At 30.8% G+C, this 19,971-nt stretch overlaps 1 protein-coding gene across 2 annotated transcripts in view; it reads right to left on the bottom strand.

Annotated features, from left to right (window-relative positions):
- The window catches only part of LOC129223840 (RNA-binding protein 4.1-like), a 36,544-nt gene extending 22,202 nt beyond the window's left edge, over positions 1 to 14,342 (bottom strand). For both annotated transcript variants that reach the window (XM_054858205.1, XM_054858204.1), the window contains exons 1-5: positions 14,259 to 14,342; positions 12,269 to 12,308; positions 5,289 to 5,408; positions 5,119 to 5,202; positions 474 to 541 (exon numbers count right to left, since the gene is read on the bottom strand). In XM_054858205.1, the coding sequence (XP_054714180.1) occupies positions 474 to 541; positions 5,119 to 5,202; positions 5,289 to 5,408; positions 12,269 to 12,280 (284 nt within the window). In that variant the 5' untranslated portion in view covers positions 12,281 to 12,308; positions 14,259 to 14,342. The remainder of the gene's footprint in view (positions 1 to 473; positions 542 to 5,118; positions 5,203 to 5,288; positions 5,409 to 12,268; positions 12,309 to 14,258) is intronic.
- Positions 14,343 to 19,971: the final 5,629 nt, after the last annotated feature.

Here is a 19,971-nt window from a genome sequence, read left to right as displayed (position 1 = left end):
CATCTTGAAAAGAAAATATTAAGGGGGAAAATATCAAGTAACCCTCCTTGCTCTTCTTTATACCAAACAAAACATCTTCAATTTGGACTTCCGACTTTTCATTAAACATCAACCTAAATTTTACAAAACTGGGGTTTTCTGAAAATGTAGGAGATCCGGTATTTTCGAAGAGGAAGATACTGGAAATCAAGATGAAAAAACCGAAAATCCGGTAAAATACCGGAACACAATCACCCCTGTAATATGTAACAAAATTGAACCATATTTTTCAGAAAAAAAAAAAAAAAAAAAAGCAGAGAATTAAAAAATATATCATTCCAACAAAATACAGAGCAATGTACGACCAGAGTAGAAATTTTATTTTGCAAAACTGTTTTCAAGTTGTCAGATAAAACATACCATTTGAGAGGTTTTTATATGAGAAAAAAATGTTTGCATCATTTAGGAATAATATAATTACACAACAAACTTACTTCATGACTGTTTGTTTATTAGCTCGTCCAGGAGCTCCAGGTTCAGGATGCAGTTTACTTTTTGATGGCTAAAATATGAGTATATATAAGAACATATAAATATACATGCAGAAAATAAGATGCTTATATAGAAAAAATAACACTAGAATTTCCAGACTGATCATTTTGAATGTAAAACATGCTCATATGTTTTCGGTTTTCAATAATCCCAAATGTGCTGACTAAAACAAACAGAATGACCACGGGTTAATATTGTCCATATATTCGTATTATATTTGAAAGGCAGGAAGAGTAAAATTTAAAGTGCTCTATTAAGTAATGGAATCTAACAAAATCATGGTTTTTGTTAAGGGACTTCAAGTCTATTCTTGGTTTTTTGTTGAAAGGTCATGAGAGCTAAAGGTGAAAAAACAGGTATAAGCTGACTTCAGCTCATTGATGAAAGAATCTATGTTTCTTTGTGCCGTTTGGCATTATACTGACCATTATCGCCCTACATGTGCTTTTCAGCCTAACCCCTCTTCTTCTAGTGTACCAGTCTTTGTCTAGATTTTACCTTTGTCCTATTGATTCAGGGAAATTTGACTTAGTTACTCAGTAGGGAAATGTGGGGCAAAGTGAAATGGTTAAGATGTCTGGGCTTTTTCAAAATGAAAATAGGAAATTTATTTTGAAAATTACAGTATGTAAAGAAAGAACATTCTATTTAAAAAAATAAAACTTACATTGAAACAGTATTTCTTATTTTTGGCAGTAAATTTATGCATTAAAAAAAAAAAAAAAAAAGTGGAAAATGTTTACTTTTTTTATGGGACAAAGTGAAAATGAAATATTTTTCTAATGAAATAGTTTCTATTCAATCATAGGTTCATAGGAAATATTTTTGATCAAATGAATCAGTAAATAAAAGGTTTAATGAGTATATGAAAAGTTACTGAAACAATAAACTGAAAATTAAATTAGTTAATTAATATATGAACAAGTAAAAGAGTGAATAAATAAGAAAATAAGTAAATGAATTTATAAATTAATGAGTGAAAAAGCGAACAGCGGCCCCTCACACCAATTATCATAAGCAATTATATAATTTAAAAAAAAAAAAAAACGTAAGCAAAGAATGAACCCAACGCAAAAATCGCGATCGCAAAAACGAAAGTTTCTCATATGAGTGAAAATTGCTCAGGTGCAATCTTAAATCAGTATAGTTGATTTTATTTTGACTCGAAAAAAATTTTTTTTTGGCTTTTGTGCTATTTTTAAAATTGTGCCATTTTCAAAATGGCGGTGCCATGGATTAATACACGTTTTTGCAAATCCAAAAAAAAAATAGCCTATCAGAAAGAGATGAATTACTAGAAAAAGAACAAGGTTAAGGTGCTTTTCAGGGGTCTGTCCAGGATTTTTCACAGGGTCCGTTTTTTTGTGAAAAATCAAATAATTTTGTGAAAAATGAATTAATTTTGTGAAAAATCAAAAAATTTCGCAAAAAAAAATTGTTAAAATGCAATTTTAGAATTTAGAGATGGCACAAACTGCATCAATTAAACTTAAAGTTGAGTGTTTTCCTCTTTTATGTCGAGAAAGTCATTCTGGAGTGTTTTTCTGATATTTGGCGGGGGGGGGGGGGGGGGGGGGGGGCATCGCTCTCTCATGTATCAATATTTATCTACCATTTTACATTATGTTAAATTATACTAGAAATACTTCTGTACCGTATTTAAAATAATTGTAACAAAAAAATAAATGAAGAAAATAAAATTCTGAATAGGGTTCAGCATTTAACTTTTTGACCCCCAAGACTCTTAAAAAGCACAGAATTTCGTTTAAAACTTATAAATTCCGTGATTTTAACAAAAATAAAAAGATATTTTAATTGTTTACCTCTTAACAAAGCGTAATAATCATCAAAAATTCGAAAAATCGGATTCCCATAGCGGATGCAAAGAGATCGCAATTCTCAAAGTGAAGGCATCAAAAGTATAAAAACGGCTTGTAAAAGAAATATTTTTGATAAAATTATTTTAAAATTGCATTTTAGAGTCCTATGATAAACATTTCATTAATATCTGTGGACACAGTTGACGCTAAAAAAAAAAAAATAAATAATAAAAAAATAAATAAATAAAATAAACCATCTATTCAACATTTTAATTTTTGACTCATAACAGAAAATGGAATTTTGCTTTAAAAAATTGAAATGAGAGTTCTAACAGAAATAAAGAGACTTTTCATTTATTTGCATCCTAATAAAGCGAAGTTAGCTTGAAAAAAGAACAAAATATGATTCTCATATCGAATGTTAAAAGATTGCATTTTTCAAAATGTAGACATCTAAAGAAAAAAAACGGTAATTAAAAGAGTTTATTTAAAGTTAATCATCCTTGTTAGCATCGAAAAATCAAAACCCATATAATTTTCTCCCAAAATAACAATTAAACATCGCACTGCACGGTAAAAACGCAAATATTGACAAGCTGGCAAAATGATGAGAATATTTTCTTGACGCCAGATGCTAAGTGGTGATAATTTTGAAGTTGGTAACCCTATCTGAAGCGATCAAATTTTTTCCTCACCCTTACATGTAAATGAATGTAACTACCTTTCATTTCAAAGTACTACCTTTGCAGTTTTAAGTTCATTTTGCAGGTATATATTATTATTGTTTATTAAATCATGAGTGGAGAAAAGTGCCTACCAATGCTTTTTCAGAAAAGTTTACAACAACACCGCTGATAATTAGCTGTGATAAAACAACCATTATATTTATTTGGCAGTAGCAATTATTTATCGCTTGCAGGAGCATCGCAAGAGTGCCGATTTTTTTTTCTTTTAAAAATTAGCCGATTTTGTATAAGCTGATCCCTCTAATTTGACTTAAAAAAAGGTTCCAAAAATTATTGGTTTATTCACAGAAATATGCGTTATTTTGCTTTCAGATTTGCTCTTTCAATAAACAATTTGTGAAAGATCCGATCTTGTTTATCAGAATTTTGTGAAGGGTCCGTTTTGTTTGATCGGGATTTTGTGAAAGGTCCGTTTTGGTTGATCGGATTTTTGTGAAGGGTCCGTGAACGGACCCAAATATCCTCTGGCCAGACCCCTGCTTTTGTATAAAATTCAAGTATTCATAAGCAATTTAACAAGAAAAATGTTCGCCATTTTTTTCTCCCCTCTTTTTATTGGAGATGCAAAATAATGATTTTCAAAAGTAATTCTGGCTACATGAATGCAAAATACTAAATTTTTACTGTATAGTTGTCTTCTATTAATCCTGAAGATTGCATTGAAACCACTCTTGCTTTTCGTTTTCATTGCTGTTTTCAGGAATTTCCTTAAGATAAAAGTGGAGGGAGAGCTTATTCTTATTATATAGTACAATGGGCTACTTATGAACTTGCTTCCTGAGCTCTGCCCAGGAGGTTACTGTTGATTCTCCTGGTCACTGGCGCTTAAAAGCTTGGATTTTTTGCATTTTCTGGTTTTTTTTTTTGGTTCTCATCTTTCGAGTTTTCTGGGTCCCTGAGACCGGATTTTTTGCGGAAGTTGTGAGCCTTTCCATCCAATTCGGATAAAAAAACCAGTTATAGCGCATAAAAGCGAACTCTGATAAAAGCAAAAATGATTTTTGACTTACAATAAAATGTTACAAAATTAGCATCAATTTTTGAAATTGCCTGCATCAACACACGCTTTTATATTCCACGGTATTTTTTTACTGATTGGAATAGATTATATGTGCTATTATATAGTTCATATCTTACCAGATGGGTGGCTCTAAAAGCAGAGTAAATATTTCACCATTTCACTTTCCCCACAATACTCCTACTACCAAACACAAGATTTGACACACTAACAGTTTGAGAAATTTCTTCCTCAGACATTTTAAAAGTCAAACTTTGAATCAAAGTCCACTACAAAAAGTAGTGAACTTTCCAAGAGGGAAAAAACAACAAGATCTACTTCTAAATGAGTACATTAGTTAAATCAGTTTGTAGGAGAAAAAAAACAATATATGTAGAAGGATATTCTACCACAAACAATCTGGTTACCCCCCTCCATCTTTTTCATGTCACAGGCAGGCTATCTGCCCCCTTACAGCTCCAGCTTATCCTATAGCAAAAGGACTGATAGAAAAAAAAGGGGGGAACTTATGGACTTGGGAAAACTTCATCGCTGTTCAACATCAAGAGCACTGCAACACGGCAAGGAATTGGTCAACAACTGAAGCCGAAATTGCAGATAGCAATATTCAGCCACAGTTAAAGTATATTGCAAATTAGCTATTATAATTATTTATTTGTTTGTTTTGTTTGTTGCTGTTTGCCTTGCAACATCTACTAAATATGATCAATATGTACTACATGCATAAATAAAATTACTATAAAACTAAAAAACTTGATCTATTACTTTTTATAAATTTTTGCTAAAAGAGCAAGTTAAAGATATTCAAGAAGTTAATTACTTAAAAAGCACTGCCTAAAACTTACCATACATAAAACAGTAACTTTTAGTTTCAAATCAATTTCCTGAAATTTTTTTTAAATAAATTTCTTAAATATGTCATTTTTTAAAATTTGTTGTTCGTCACTTTGGCCCCTTTAACAAAAATTTTATATATTTGTTAATAAAATAAATATCTTTTTACCTCAACACTTATACTCGAACCCATGAGATTATAATTATTCAGGTTTTTTACAGCCTCATCAGCTTGTTCAGGTGTTGCCATATGCTATTAGGAAAAGAAAAAAAATCTGTTAACACTTTTTACAAGCAAAGTGAATTAAGAAAAAGAAATATTAAGCAAAATTTACTTACAACAAATCCATATTTGTTAATGACATCACATTCTGTAACCTCTCCATATTTTGCAAATAGTGTGCGTAAATCATCATCTGTACAACCATCTGGCAGATGTCCAACAAAGATTTTTGTTTTCTAAACAAAAAACTGGATTATTTCTAGGCATAAAAATAAGAATGAGACAAAATAGTAAGCACACACATTTGTGCATTCAGACCTCAAAGTGGTTTTTTGAGGGTAAAAAGTAGGAAATAAGGAATCAAAAATTAAAAAAGTAGGAAAAAAAAATCACTTAAAAAAGTAGGGAGAAATAGGACTACACACACACACACACACACACACGTTAAAACGATTGACAATCATTAGTATGAAAGACAAACAGGTGGAAACCAAGACATTAATTACAAAAATATTAAAGTAAAATCTAAACAAAGAAACAAATTTCACCAATACAAAAATAAAACTTTTAAGTGTGAAAAAATAAAATGCAATATAGCAATCGCAAAAAAAAAAAAAACAATAATAATAAAACTCCTATTTTGGTGCAATAAAACCATTTTTGTTAAATATTTGTTTTGTCAAAAAGGAAAATATTCCTTCGAGAGCATTCATTTATCATTTAAAAATACTAACACTTTCAGCTCCTATTACCATAAACTATGATACAAAAGCAAAGCAAATATTAAATTAGTTTTAGTTAAAAATAATCAGCAACTGACATGCATTCTTGCATAAACAGAGGCCGATGTTTGAATTTGGAAAAAAAAAAAAAAGGAAAACGACTGAAAATGCAAAACTAAAATAAATGTGTTCTTAAATATGGGACATAAAATTTATAATAAAATAATTAAACTAAATAAATATAATGCAAAAAATACATTCTATGTTATGTATTTTTAGCATTCAACATACATTTTTGTTTCAGCCACGTCAATTATGGGGATCAATTTTCAATTTCTCCCCTCCCTGGCTTTGGAAAATTAATGCTTAGCTATACAAGTTTGTGCGGTTTTTGTTTGTTTTCGGATAAAATTTGCAATCAGTATACATCCTTCGCTAGCCACTCCTGGGGAGGGGGGGGGGGGGGGGGGGAATCAAAGTGACGGGCTAGTTCTAATTTTAATCAATAAAAACGAATATTGTTTTAATGGTTTGATAATTTTTACCTCCTTGTTCCAAAATCTTTGTCACGAAAAAAAAAAAAAGGGAAACATCCATGCATGGTAAACATAACATTTTTATCAAAGACAAAGATCAGTTACTAATGTTTCTATGTGCACAAAAGGGAAGGCATGAAATTTACCTCAATCCTCACCATACAACAAAAATATTCATTCGTAAATTGTTCACGAAATTGAGAGTGAGGGGGAAGCACGTGGCATCAAATGCCTGCCATATATCTCTTTCTCCCCCCCCCCCTTTGATCAGGCGCACTAAGTACAATAACTTACAGTAGATAAGCCGCATCGGTATAATTGCCACACCCGAAAAGAGTAAGAGTCTGTCAAAAAAAAATTTAAAATCTCAGAAATGTCACATTGCCATAAACACAGCACATAAAAATGATGAGCAACTCCTGGATATTGATGATATATCAGAGTAGAAAACACCCATTAAAAAGAAAAAAAAATACATATTAGTTTGTGGCTCTGTCCCCCAACTTTTAAAAATGGAAAGAAATAAAAACAAATTATCGCATTTAAATTGATTTCTGATTTTTCACAAAAAATCGGGAAGGTTTTGCCCATTCAGGTTTGGCCTTTTTTTTTGCAAATACAGTCTTTGCAAGAAAAGAAAATGAAATTTTATAATCATGTTTACAATTTAGAATGTACAATAATCATATTAATGTATGAAAAAAGTTAATTTCCGAGATTATTTTTGAAGTTTTCCGCTTTTGCGAATTTCTGTTATCTGTCACTTTTATGCTGTACTAACATCAATAAAATATGTACAGTAGGGTGGTCCAAAAAAGGCACTTTTTAAAAAAAATCCGATTTTTACTGGTCTTACCCTCCCATTTGGTTCCCCTTGTGTAAAAAATGACTATTGTGAAGTTTCAGCTCATAATTTTAACTTTTAGAGGTAGCTCAACATCCTCAAAGTTCGGTTAATATTTTATTTTACGCAATAAATGCAAAAAGGAAGAAAAAGGCTGAAAAAAAGAAATACAACTATATTTCATTTAAATCTTCAGCATTTTGTACGATGAAAATTATAATACAACAAGACAACAATTATATTTAAATGATTATGGATGGATGGATTTTTGCTATCGGTATAAGCGCGGCAATGTTTCGATACAACCTGCAACAAGAATTGAAATGGATCTTCAATGTGTGTATGTGGTTCTTATTTTTTCATTAAACTCTTTTATAATACATATTAATTCCTTTCTGCAAGATTATTAATAACTTACTTTCTCCAATAAATTTAATGCCTTGCAACAATTCTCCCAAACTCGCAGATTTGATCTCCAAAGTTTTGCAGGATTAAATGTATTTTTTCAGTTGATGAAGCTGATAAGATAGGAAGTCCTCAAATTTCATGATATTTTTTTTTTTGCATAATCTCAGGTACTTTACAGCTTTTTTTTCATTCACTTCTTGAACAGCTTTACTAATTGTTTTATATTCGAGTGTGTCACTTGATTGTCGAAAAAAGCCAGTCAATTTTATTTACTTATTCATCAATGTTTTTACATTACAATAATGAAATTTATATTTCATTGATTTAACATCATTACGTAGTGCATTCTGAAGTATAGGAACTGTCACCTAAGGTATTAAACAAACGCCATTCTGTAAATATACCAATTTTTTTGAAATCCAATATCTTCTGCTGAAGTGATGGTGAACGAATGGTTAAATACTTGTATTTCAAAACAGTACAACATTTTTTATGTTCATTGAGTATGGTGCATAGCTCTAGTTACAATAATGGGGTCGTTTCCAAAATTTTAAAAGTATTTTTTTTTCTGAAATAGCATGCTTAAAAACATAGGATTTGACCATTTTTTAAATAGTTTGACTAAGTTTAATATTTAAAAAAAATACTTTAATTGGTGCTCTTTCATTGTTTAACGTTTCTGCCGATGACATCACAAATGATGAAATGCCGTTGCTATTCAGAGGAGCACAATATTTAATTCGCATCTTTACTTAAGTGTACTGGCAACGATACTGTTAATAGCAAGCGTAGAGGCAATTTTTAACTCGCTGCTTGTTTATCATAACGTGGAAACGCAGTGAAAAATGCGCCAAAGGACATCATTTGTGACGTCATAAAGACCACGCCTTGTTTGAAAAATCGGATTTTTTAAAAAATTAATTCAAAAATAACTGTTGGGAAAATGAAAGTATTTTCTGGGTCTATGTTTTTTTTTTTGCTTATTCTATCAATTTCTGTGACTAAAAGTAGTACTTTTGACTGAAAGAAACAACCTCATTCTGATTCTAGGAAGGGGGTTTTATCTTGATGTATTAAAATCAGTTCAAGAAATTGTCGGTAATCATCTCTTAAGTCATACAGCAATTTTTTAACAGATTGTATTCTGTAAGTCTTTACATCATCCACTTTTCCTCATCATTGAGTCTTGTAATGCATTTATCCTTATCAATGAACTCCTCGCAGGCCTAGAATCTGTTAGAAAAATATTTTTGGTGCAAAAGAAAACCCTACGCATGTAATAAAAATGGCACCAATAATCAATTCTATAATGTGGTGTTGACATTCAAGAATAAATTAATTTCGTAATTATTTTGTACAAGTAAAACAGGTGCTATTGCTTTTGCCAGTATTGGTGTTTTTTCGGTCAAAGTGTAACACTTTGTCAACTTACAAAGAATGCCAGAATTGCATTAAATGAAAAATCTTACAAGAAACGTTTGTAAAGGGCGTTTTTCTTTATTATTATTTTTTTATTTTTTTTTTAGAGGTATAGAACTTGAAGTCGGGAACACTGATCTGTGGGCCATTTTGATAGTTGTCACTTGCTTTGTGTTTAGTTTGGTTTGCCATTTCATCATGAATAGACAACAGGACGGTGAAACACGCCACAAAGCGCCTGTCACAATTGACTTATTTAAAGAAACTTTCGGTGAACGAATAATTTCGCTTAAGGTACCTGTGAATTGGCCTGCACGATCATACGATTTAACTACGCTGGACTAATTTTTATGAGGCTGTGTGAAGTCTCAGGTCTACACCGATAAGCCACAGATGATTGACACCTTGGACAAGAACATTCGCCACATATCACTCACATACGGCCCCCACTGCTGCAAAAAGTGATAGAAAATTGGACTTCCCGATTAGACGTTCTCCAAGCCAGCCGAAGTGGCCGTATACCAGAAATCACATTTAAATAAAAATGGCAAAGAATCATCTTTCGAATAAAGCCAAATTCATGGCGATTTATATCATTTAACGGTGTTTTATTTGAACCTAAAGTTCTATACTTCTAAAAAAAAAGCACCCTTTATGTTTACAGAATATACTTCATGGTTAATGTAATGTTGAAGCTGGTATACATAAAAGTAGCAATTTTACAATGTAATGAATTCCTCTTAATGGAAAAAGCAATTGTATTTGTGATTAGTTTGGTCCTTTGTCAATTTACTTATATTCGGCAATGAGCAAACTTCATCGGCTTTGAGCTACCTACCTGTAAATATTATTCAAATGTTACAAAATTAAGTCCCACTTATTTTCTAATATATTGGAACCAAATGGGAGGGTAAGCAGGGTTCTGTCCAGGATTTTTCACAGGGTCCGTTTTTTGTGAAAAATCAAATAATTTTGTGAAAAATCAAATTTTGTGACTAATCAAAAAAAAAAAAAAAAAAAATTTGTCAAAACAAAATTTTAGAATTTAGAGATGGCACAAACGGCATCAATTAAACTTAAAGTTGAGTGTTTTCCTCTTCTACGTAGAGAAAATCATTCTGGAAGTACAGTCTTGAACTAAGAAAGAAGGAGTTTTGAAGGAGTTCAAACCAAAATGAAAGAGTTTGAAGGGCCCTTCAAAAAAATTTCCTAAATGAAGGAGTATTGGAGGAGTTTTGAAGGAGCGTACGAACACTGTCTGTCATGGGTTTCTTATACAAGCTTGATTACTTGCTTTCCACTGAAAAAACAAAAAGGTCAAATTCCATCATTTCGCTATTGTTAGTATCGAACCCAAAACACATTTCTTTTTATGTCTCAAACAGGATTGGGTTTTTCGCCGGGACAGTGGAAAAAACCATGGCAAAAACCTAATTGCAAATAAAGTAGCATTATATTGTTAATCAAGAAATAGTGACAATATAATATAAATAATGCACTTTAATATTTTAGTTATGTCTCTCCATGTTACTTCTAATTTATAAGGTGAAAAATAAATAAAAAACAAATGTTGGGATTGCAAAACTTAAGATTTTAAATGTTTGCTAAAACAATTTTTTCAGAATGAGCCAATTCCTTCAATGCTAAAACAAAGAATGTTTACTTAAGCTTAGTAAATTAATAAAAAGATTGAATTATATATATATATATATATATATATATATTTAATTAATCACTTTTTTTGATCCCACTAAAATTTTTAAGCTATTTAATTAATAATGGAATATTTACTTGAATATAGAAAAATATTAACTTTTCCTCACTAAAGATATAATGCATTTTTTCTCACTTACTGGGAAAATGGATAGCCAAGAGAAGAAAAAGCTGATCAATATGTGCATTCTATATTCACTCTACTTTTTAGTAATACTAGCTCACTTTACAGAAAATGGCAAAGCCTTTTATCAATTATTAGTAAGATGTTACTCCTGTGGGTTCAATATCAATGTGTTGTTTGGTGTGATAACTCACATGAATTCTTTAGTATGAGGAAGAAAGTGATTAAGAAGATGGTATAGATTAATGATGATTTAAGTGATATTTCAATCAAAAGTAATTAAAAAGCAAAATACACATTTCTTTAATTTCTTGTATTTTATAGTTGCATCTTGATTAAGTATACTTTATATAGATATTTAGTATTCTATAAAAAATGCTATAATAAATAAGCTAATTACATTTTCATTGTAAGTTAATTATTTGTCTTAGACGTTACAAACTGAAATTTTATGTTAATGTTTAAAAATTTAAAAGTAAAAATGCTCCATAACTTTAAAAGTAAGTTAAACCTTAAAATTTTCTTTAAACTATAAAAATAAATTCTTATCAAAATCTTTTCATGCTTAAACTTTTATAAGGGGAAAAAAACTGTCCATAAGTTGTTAACACAAAATCTATTTTTGCCACTTTGGCAAAAACCTATTTCCGCCCCCGGCAAAAACTTGCCAACCCTGGTCTCAAATATTCATCTCTGTAGATACTGCGCTTTATCTTCCCACGTTTAAGTTAACATCTTAAAAAAAGTTACCTTTCATTTGTCTTTTCTGCAAACTTGATTTCAAAGTAAGAAAAATAATATAGTTCTATAAAAAAAAGGCTTTATCATTTGTTTCTTTCTATATTTTGCAATATTTTAAAAAGGAAAAAATAATTTTAATGCTTTTTTTAGCATGTTTTACTTCACTTAAGAAATGTCTTAGTCTTCTAATAAAATTCTCACCTTCAACTTTTTGGAATTAACTATGATCAATTTGTAAATCACATCTTTATGAAAAAATAAATTGCACAAAATTACTACATTAAAATAATAAGGATTTAAAACCAAAATGAAGGAGCTTGAAGGACCCTTCAAAAAAAAAAATAAATAAATAAAATAAATAAATAAAAATAAATCATAATGAAGGAGTATTGGAGGAGTTTTGAAGAGCGTACGAAACCCTGATCGAGATGGACGGAATTGGATCTTAAAAAATAAGACTGATCATAGAAAATAACTAAACTTTAGAAGTTTTACACTTATCTTTAAACAAGTATGTAAATTGCATCATATTCATTTAAAATGTACATTACAGAATTATAAAATAAAAAAAATAAAAAAAATAACTTACCGGAGCAGCCATTATGCAAGTTCAGCAACACTTGGAGGACCTACAAATTTTATGAAATTTAAACAAGTTTTTATACAAAGAAATATAACAATCAAGAAGAAAATTACATGTTGTCCTTATAATTGAGGGGACCCCCCCCCCCCCAGTTGACACCCCTCTTGTGTGAAACAATTTTGGTTTAGGATTCCTGATTTGTGGAAAAGGTCACGCTGGTTGCTTGTGTATGCAATGCTTTTAGTACTTGTGGAACAATTTTCACCTAATGATTTTACGTTGCAGAACATCGTCAAGTATTCTGCTTTAAGGATCAAAACAAACCTAGGTGCTATTTTTAATGACCTAACAAGAACCAGTGCATACCATGCAAAAACAGCCCACAGCATTAGAGCCAAGCTTTTTAAAGTGAAGTGGTTGCTCTGTGAGAAAAAAGCTTCCTGCCAAGCAAAATAAACGATTTAAAGGATCTATCCACATTTCTGAGGAGTTGAAGGTTGGAGGAAGTTCTAATGGAAGTAGGTGTGATGAAAGAGAAGAGGGAGGATGACAGTTTAGCAGATACTTGGCGGGCAAACTAGATATCAGAACTTTTTAAGGCTGAAGGTTTTTGGGTTTAGGATGTGTTTGAAGGCCTTCTTTTTTTGTGTGGAAAAGTTAAAGGTTTTCTTGGCGGGGAAATTTTAAAAACAGGGTTGTTTATGATGAGATCCTATTTTACACAATTCACTGCCAGACAAATTGAATCCATTGCTTTTTGGGCTTTGCACCACTCAAACCTTACCACATTGAGTCTACTCACCTGAGAGTTAACTTGAGTCTGTTCTCTGCTACCATAGCCCAATAAAGTTTGCTAGCATAGCCAAATAGTACTGTCCTAACATACAGGTCTGCATCTTAAGTCCCATTGATTCCTGTAGTTATTTTGTGCAGTGTTACTGATCTGTAAACACTGATAATTGTACGCACACAATGCTGGTCTCTGCATTCAGTCAGCCACTACCCTGTCCACAGTGAGGGTCTGAAATTGGGTATTCCCAGGATATTCTCAACACCAGGTTGTAAAATTCCTTCCAATTTCCGCAAGAGAATGCCCCAGACCCCCCCCCCCCCCCCCCCGCATCAAGCACCCATTAAAAAAGAACTCTATTCCCAGTGTAATCAAGTAACGATTCTTCATCATACTTGATTATAAGCTACATCACTTTTATAAATGGAAGCCCTGATGGATAGATTACGATAACTGGGGATTAGGCAATCTTCTTTAGAACAAAATTTTGACAAGAATGCTTGTAAGAAGAATAAAATTTACTTCACTTAGTTTAAGAGTAAGAAAATATCTAACCGCGTAAGACTGCTATAAAGCATTCATGAATTTAGAGTTATCACGCAATAATTTTACAATAACCAAAAATTTGACTGCTGATCGTGATAGCCTCCTTTTGTTACCTTAGTTAAAGAAAAAAAAAAGCACGAAAAAAGGGCTATGCTTGCCATACTGAGCATATAAATGCAGTTATTAGGAGCAGTTATTCATACCGGCAGGATCAGTGTTGCAGTGACACATCACGATCAAAATAGCGACAATTCAAAGTAAATTAAAAATTTACTAATCAACAAAATATAGTGACATACGAAGTTGATATTTAGATGAGATATATTAACTTGCAAGGAGTAATGAAAATTTAGACTGCTAAATTATCATTAATTGAATCTACGTCATTTAAAATACTGCTGACAACGGACTTTTGATTAACTTAATACGTCGAAAAAGCAGCAGATCATTACACAAGTATTGCATAGCAAGACTTAATTGCTTCAGTTGAGACAAAGTCATACACAAAGGAGAAAATGGCGGACCCGGCTTTAAGAGCGCGGGAGCAAGAGATAACAGTTGACATTCTGAAACAATTGGAAATTCAATGGGTTGCACAGTGTTTGCTGACAAATTCTACGAGACAGAATCAATAGGATATTTATGAAATTTTAAACTTACCTAATTTCAGAGGACTGACAAAATGGCGAAGCTGATAGCTGAAAACAGACAAAACCGGCACTGCAAAGTGAGTGTTGCCAAATCATTAGTAACAAATGAATACAACATTACGTCATACTCAGAGAGTTCGAAAATTTAGGAGGAGATAAATATTGGACACCTGGTGAGAAAAGGTAATAAGTAGGATTTGGTTCCTAAAATAACGTTTTCAAATACGGAATCTAAAAGTAGTTAATCTAAAATAGTTCTATAATGACGATTTTGCTTCGTTGTTTTTTATTTTAAACTATGAGAAGATTAAATACATTTGTTCTTGTACTTTCCAGCATTTTAATCAAGTGTTTGTTATTAATAAATTTACTTTATCTACTAATTCTGATCAATTATTCAATTAAAAAAAAGTGTTTTGTTTCGAACAATCGACAAAATCAAAAGAAAATGTTTGGATGTATATTGGATTTATGGTATGTAATGATGGACCTTCGATCATGGACCCTCCCCCCCCCCTTTGAAAGGTTAAATTTTAGACATTTTGAAAGGTTAAGTCATTATTGGATGGTGAAATTGTAGAATATAAGGCACATTAAACTTAAGAAAACTAAGGATTCTCGAAACAGATTTAAAATTATTTAGCAAAAAACAGTTGCGGAATAATGATAATGACCTACTAGCATCATTCACTGCAGTTTATTTTGAATTTTTCAGCTGCCAAGAAATAAATTGCCTGTCAAGGAAAGTCCTTGTAACATTGGCGTAGCCAGAAAAAAAATTGGAAGGGATGTCACTGCATTTCAGAGGGGGGTGAAGTTTGTTTCAGTTTTTTTGGATAATCATGAAAGAAACATTTCTGCCTTTCCGAGTGATGGATAATCGCCAAATGCCTTTGGAACATCACTAACTAACATCATCCATTACACTCCAGTTACAGAACAGAAAAAAAGTTGTTGCTTTTGAAATTCAAAACCAAAGCAGAGAAAAAATAAAGTTTTTTTTTTTTTGAAATCTTTCAATTTTTCCATTATGTTTAAGTTATAATTTGTGCACACAAACGGATGGCCTGTAATATATTTCTATTTTTTATTCATGTCTTAAAGTATTTCATTCTAACCGCCTGAATTTCCTTCATTTAAATTTATTCACTAATGCAATATTATTTCTATGAGTTTAGTGGTATGCAAATATAAAGAACTGCGTAACTTGTGACCAGAATTGAATGAGTGGTCTCATTTTATCAAGATGGCAGTTCGTAGTTGTGTTCCGCTTGGAATTTCAAAGAAGCCTCTAGTCTGAACGATGTTGCGATGATTCACTTAGTGACATGAATGTCGGCAATGGAAGTTTATAAGTACCTTTTTCATTTATATTTTTATGTTTTCGGATGTAATTTGTAATCACAAATGTTTTTGAGTTTTAGAGCGTTCTTAGCCACTAAAGCCTATTCTGTGTGCCATATTGGGCCCCTGAAGCTGATTTTTGTGTGCCCGTTGTCAGGTTTTATGTTACAATCAAGAACTATGTATTGGAACAAGATAAACTAAATTTTGTTTTGATTGAAATGTGATGGATCATACAATTCATTTACGTCTGGGTTTTTTAAACTTGTAATTCAATATTGGTTTTTACGGGTAGTTGAATATTATCATTTTAAGAATCACCGGAATATAAAAATTTCTGTTGCTAGAGCTAAATTAAACGTACATTTCTTTCATTATTTATTTATTATTATTTTTTTTAATTCTCCAGCAAATTTTGGAGCACTGATTCTTTGTTTTTACATGTTATTGAAATCGAAGGAACCAAAACAAAATGTTAAGTACTTTATTATTTATTGTACGCATTTTTGTAAAAATTAAAGGAACAAAATTTAAAGCCAACTTCATAATGAGAGCAACAATAACGATTAGAGTTTAAAGTACGAAGTATTACAGCGTATGAAACTTTCTTCGCATATTCAGACGTGTGTGACACTTATCAAAAAAAAAAGAAAAAAAAATTATAGATTATTTTAATTGTAATGTAAATAAAAAGCAGTTATTTTGCAAATGCGAGCATATTTAAATTTACAGTTAAGAGAGGTGCGGTCTTCTGGCAAGCATTTTCAAGAAGGGTAGCATTGTTTACAACAAGGACGGCGGGCCAAATGTGGACTTACAATTTCTTAATGATTAGAACTGGCAGTACCAGATTTAATCTATTTCTTGACATGTTTGTCGATTTATGCGTTTGTTAAAAACTTTCAACTTTTCTGACCGATTTTCACTTTTTACTGAATTGACTTTAACTAAGCCATCTTGATTTTGGGAATATAGAGTTGTTTCTTCCAGGTTTCAAGTAAACTCTAAAAAACTTAAAGATAAATTGTCTAAATCCTATCAAAAGAAGTAGCACTTAAAAAAAAGTCGCTGGTCTATTAAATGGGGACATCGATAGCTGTTCTGGGGGGGGGGGGAAGGGGGGCGTCCCCATTTTGAAAGACATAGAACATAAATGAAACATCTTAAATTATGCTTAAATATTAAGACGGATGTAAGATAGGATGCTCTTACGGTATTATTTTATTTCAACTCAAATGACTCTTTTATGCGATTCCTGAGTACTTAGAAAAAAGCTCCAAAAAAGTTAAATTTAAACAATATAATAAGAAAATTGTAGAATAAAATATATGAAAAAAATATTTTAAAAAATTATAAGTAAAATATTTCATATTAAGTACAGAGTTCTAAATAATTATTTTACGTCACATTTTGTTTCATATTTAGATTTCTAATAATGGGCAGCTGTCAAAGAAAAAGATGAAGCTGGTATCAGTTGAATATAGCTCGAGCTGTTAACAAGTGTTGGAAAGGAATATGGGTTACAAAAGAAAAAAAAAAGAAAAAAAAAAAGAAAGGAAAGGAAAGAAAAGAAAGGAAAGGAAAGAAAAAAAAACATCTAATGTTTTCTGTGCTACTATAGCAACTTGGGGAGGGGAGGGGGATTAAAAGAGGCTGGATACAGTAGTCATTGTTTTAAATGAATACCCCAATATTTCCCAGCCTATTATAAGAAGAAACTAGTTTCAAGTTTTATCATCCTTAAAACATTTTTATTTATATCTTTAGGCCAAGATGTTATTTTTCCCATTTTGGACAACTTTCCGCTGTTTTTTTTTTGTTTTTTTTTCTTTTTTAGAATTCTTAATTTATAGAAGGAGTTATTCTCCCGATCACCGATCACTTCAGTTATCCAATTGAAAAAAATAAATATTAATTCTTAATCAACCGTCTCATATGTATTACAAAATCCTTCAAAAAATACCGAAAATTACAAGGATTTTTTTAAATTTTATTTCAGAATCCAGTATAAGTGCCTTTCTTGACATGGAAGATAAAATGTAAGATTTTTTCTTTCTTTTTTCTTTTTTGAGTTCTTATATAAAGTATTCAGATTAGGTCTAGTTTAATTAGATATAATAACGACCGTTTCAATTGCGTAGTTTGCAAATTGCTGCACAGCAGTTTTTTTTCTCTTTAAAACAACATATTTAGCGCTTAACTGGTTCCTGAAATAAACGCTTCAATTACAATTTAGGTATATGTTAAGCGGTTTCAAAATAAAAGCAACTCCCAAGGCAACCTTAATTTCAGAACATTCAGAGTCATAATTTTAATCATTTTAGGGCGAATTTTTATACCTACGTAATTGATTTTTCCATGAATGTTTTTTGGTGTCTACAAGTTTTGTGAGATTCTAACAATTTTTATTTTGACAGATGCTTTCACGATATAAGGTCTAATAATGGCACCTAAGTCGGCAAAGATGTCACAAAGAAGAATCAAGTTTGTAATGTAAAAATGTTGACCTTGACAAAATTAACATTCGGTTTTAAATGAATTTCTGCAATTTCACTGTAAAAACTACTAATCGATATTTATAGGTGATGTATACCAAATAAAATAATTTGGCAATTTTTAATGGTGTGAATGTTTTATTTTTTCTCATGAAAACCGTATAACAATATCAAGTTATATAATTTTTGGAGTAGTAAAACCAATTAATACTAGTACTCATAAACCTGACATATTTTATTATACCAAGTGAAAAATTGTTTGTTTAGTAGCTCTGGAATTTTGAACCGTCACATATTTATTGTTTTCATGTATGTAAACTTTAAAAGGATAATAGGATAAAGTATTATCTAATCTATAATAATCAGTTTACAATAAAAACCATTCTGTGCAGTCTAAATGCTGTTTACTGCGCATATGGTGTGAAATCAAGTTTGTTACTAGTATTTCTCAAATAAAGTAGGTCCAAATGCAACTTATAACATTAAAAAAGAAGAAAACCATGAAAATATTTTGTTTTACCAGAAAAGAAAAATAAATGCACAGAATTGCAAGTATAAAGTTAAAATTAACTTAAAGGTTTAATGGATTGCATACTGTAGAACATTTCCCACGTTATGCTGCACATTTTAGCAACACACTAACGCTGGAAATGAAAAAAGTACTTTTAGTGAAGATACGATGTAGTATTTTCAGTTATATATATAAAAAAAAACCTCATTTTTACTACCTTCATGAATCAAAAAGTTTTGTTTTATGAAAAGGCTATAACTGTTCTTAAAATAAAGCTTCAGACCATATTTTGCAATTTCCTTCTATTTGTAAATTTTTAAGTTTGCAATAGAGATAAAAGTTTTTGTAGAAATGACAATGTGCCACTTTTTCTTTTTTAACAGGTGTTTATAAAATAAAGGGGGGGGGGCATTGATTTATTTTGTGTACCATGAAATTAATATCAATAAAACATATATTTAGCAGCAGTTAACTATTTTTATGTAAAAGGCTTTTATATTTCTTTACTTGTCGCTTTTCATAGCCTAAAACATTATTTTTGTTGTTGAAAAACTTTAGAAAAGAAACAGATTTTGTATGTAGGCTGATTTCTATAACGTACATACAGAATCAATTTCTTTACTTTTCTATATTTTTCTTCAGCTGTAAAAGCAGTGGTTTCGGCTATGAAAAGAGACGATAGGGTGAAAAAGCCCTTTTGCATAAAAATTGATAACTTTATTTTATGGTTTACTGCTGTTAATTTTACTGTACAAATCATTTGTAAAACAGTATACTACTGCTGCTTTTATGGCTCAATTCAGCTGATTCCGCAGCATAATACTGCTAACTTTACAGATTGATACTGTTAATTTTGCAGGGCGATTCCGTTAAAAAACAGTATATTACTGTTAATTTTGCATATTATCTCTGTTAAAATTTACAGGTAAAGTCATTCCTTAAACTGTATATTACTGCTAATTTTACAGTTTGATACTGTAAGTTTTACAGGACAGTTCCATTAAAAAACAGTATATTACTGCTAATTTTACAATTAATCATTGTTAATTTCACAGGGCAATTCCATTAAAAGACATATTACTGCTAATTTAACAGTTTATCGCTGTAAATTTCACAGTAAATGTCTGTTATAAAACAGTATATTACTGCAAATTTTACAGTTTAGTATTGTAATTTTTAGTTTTTCTTCGGAATGTGAGCTGCCAGTATTATACTGTAAAAACAACACCTTTTTTTTGCAGTGCAGTTAATTATGAATCATAGATTGTAATTCTATAATTTAAGATTATCCATGAAGGAAAATATTTTCGCAATAAAATGAAAACTGAAACGAATAACCTACTGTTGAAAAGATCCTTGACTTAATGTATCCA

The sequence above is a fragment of the Uloborus diversus genome, chromosome 6 (genome assembly GCF_026930045.1).
Source record: "Uloborus diversus isolate 005 chromosome 6, Udiv.v.3.1, whole genome shotgun sequence".
Taxonomy (NCBI): domain Eukaryota; kingdom Metazoa; phylum Arthropoda; class Arachnida; order Araneae; family Uloboridae; genus Uloborus; species Uloborus diversus.
Note: the sequence above shows the minus strand (reverse complement) of the source record. Positions and strands in the feature narration are given on the sequence as shown.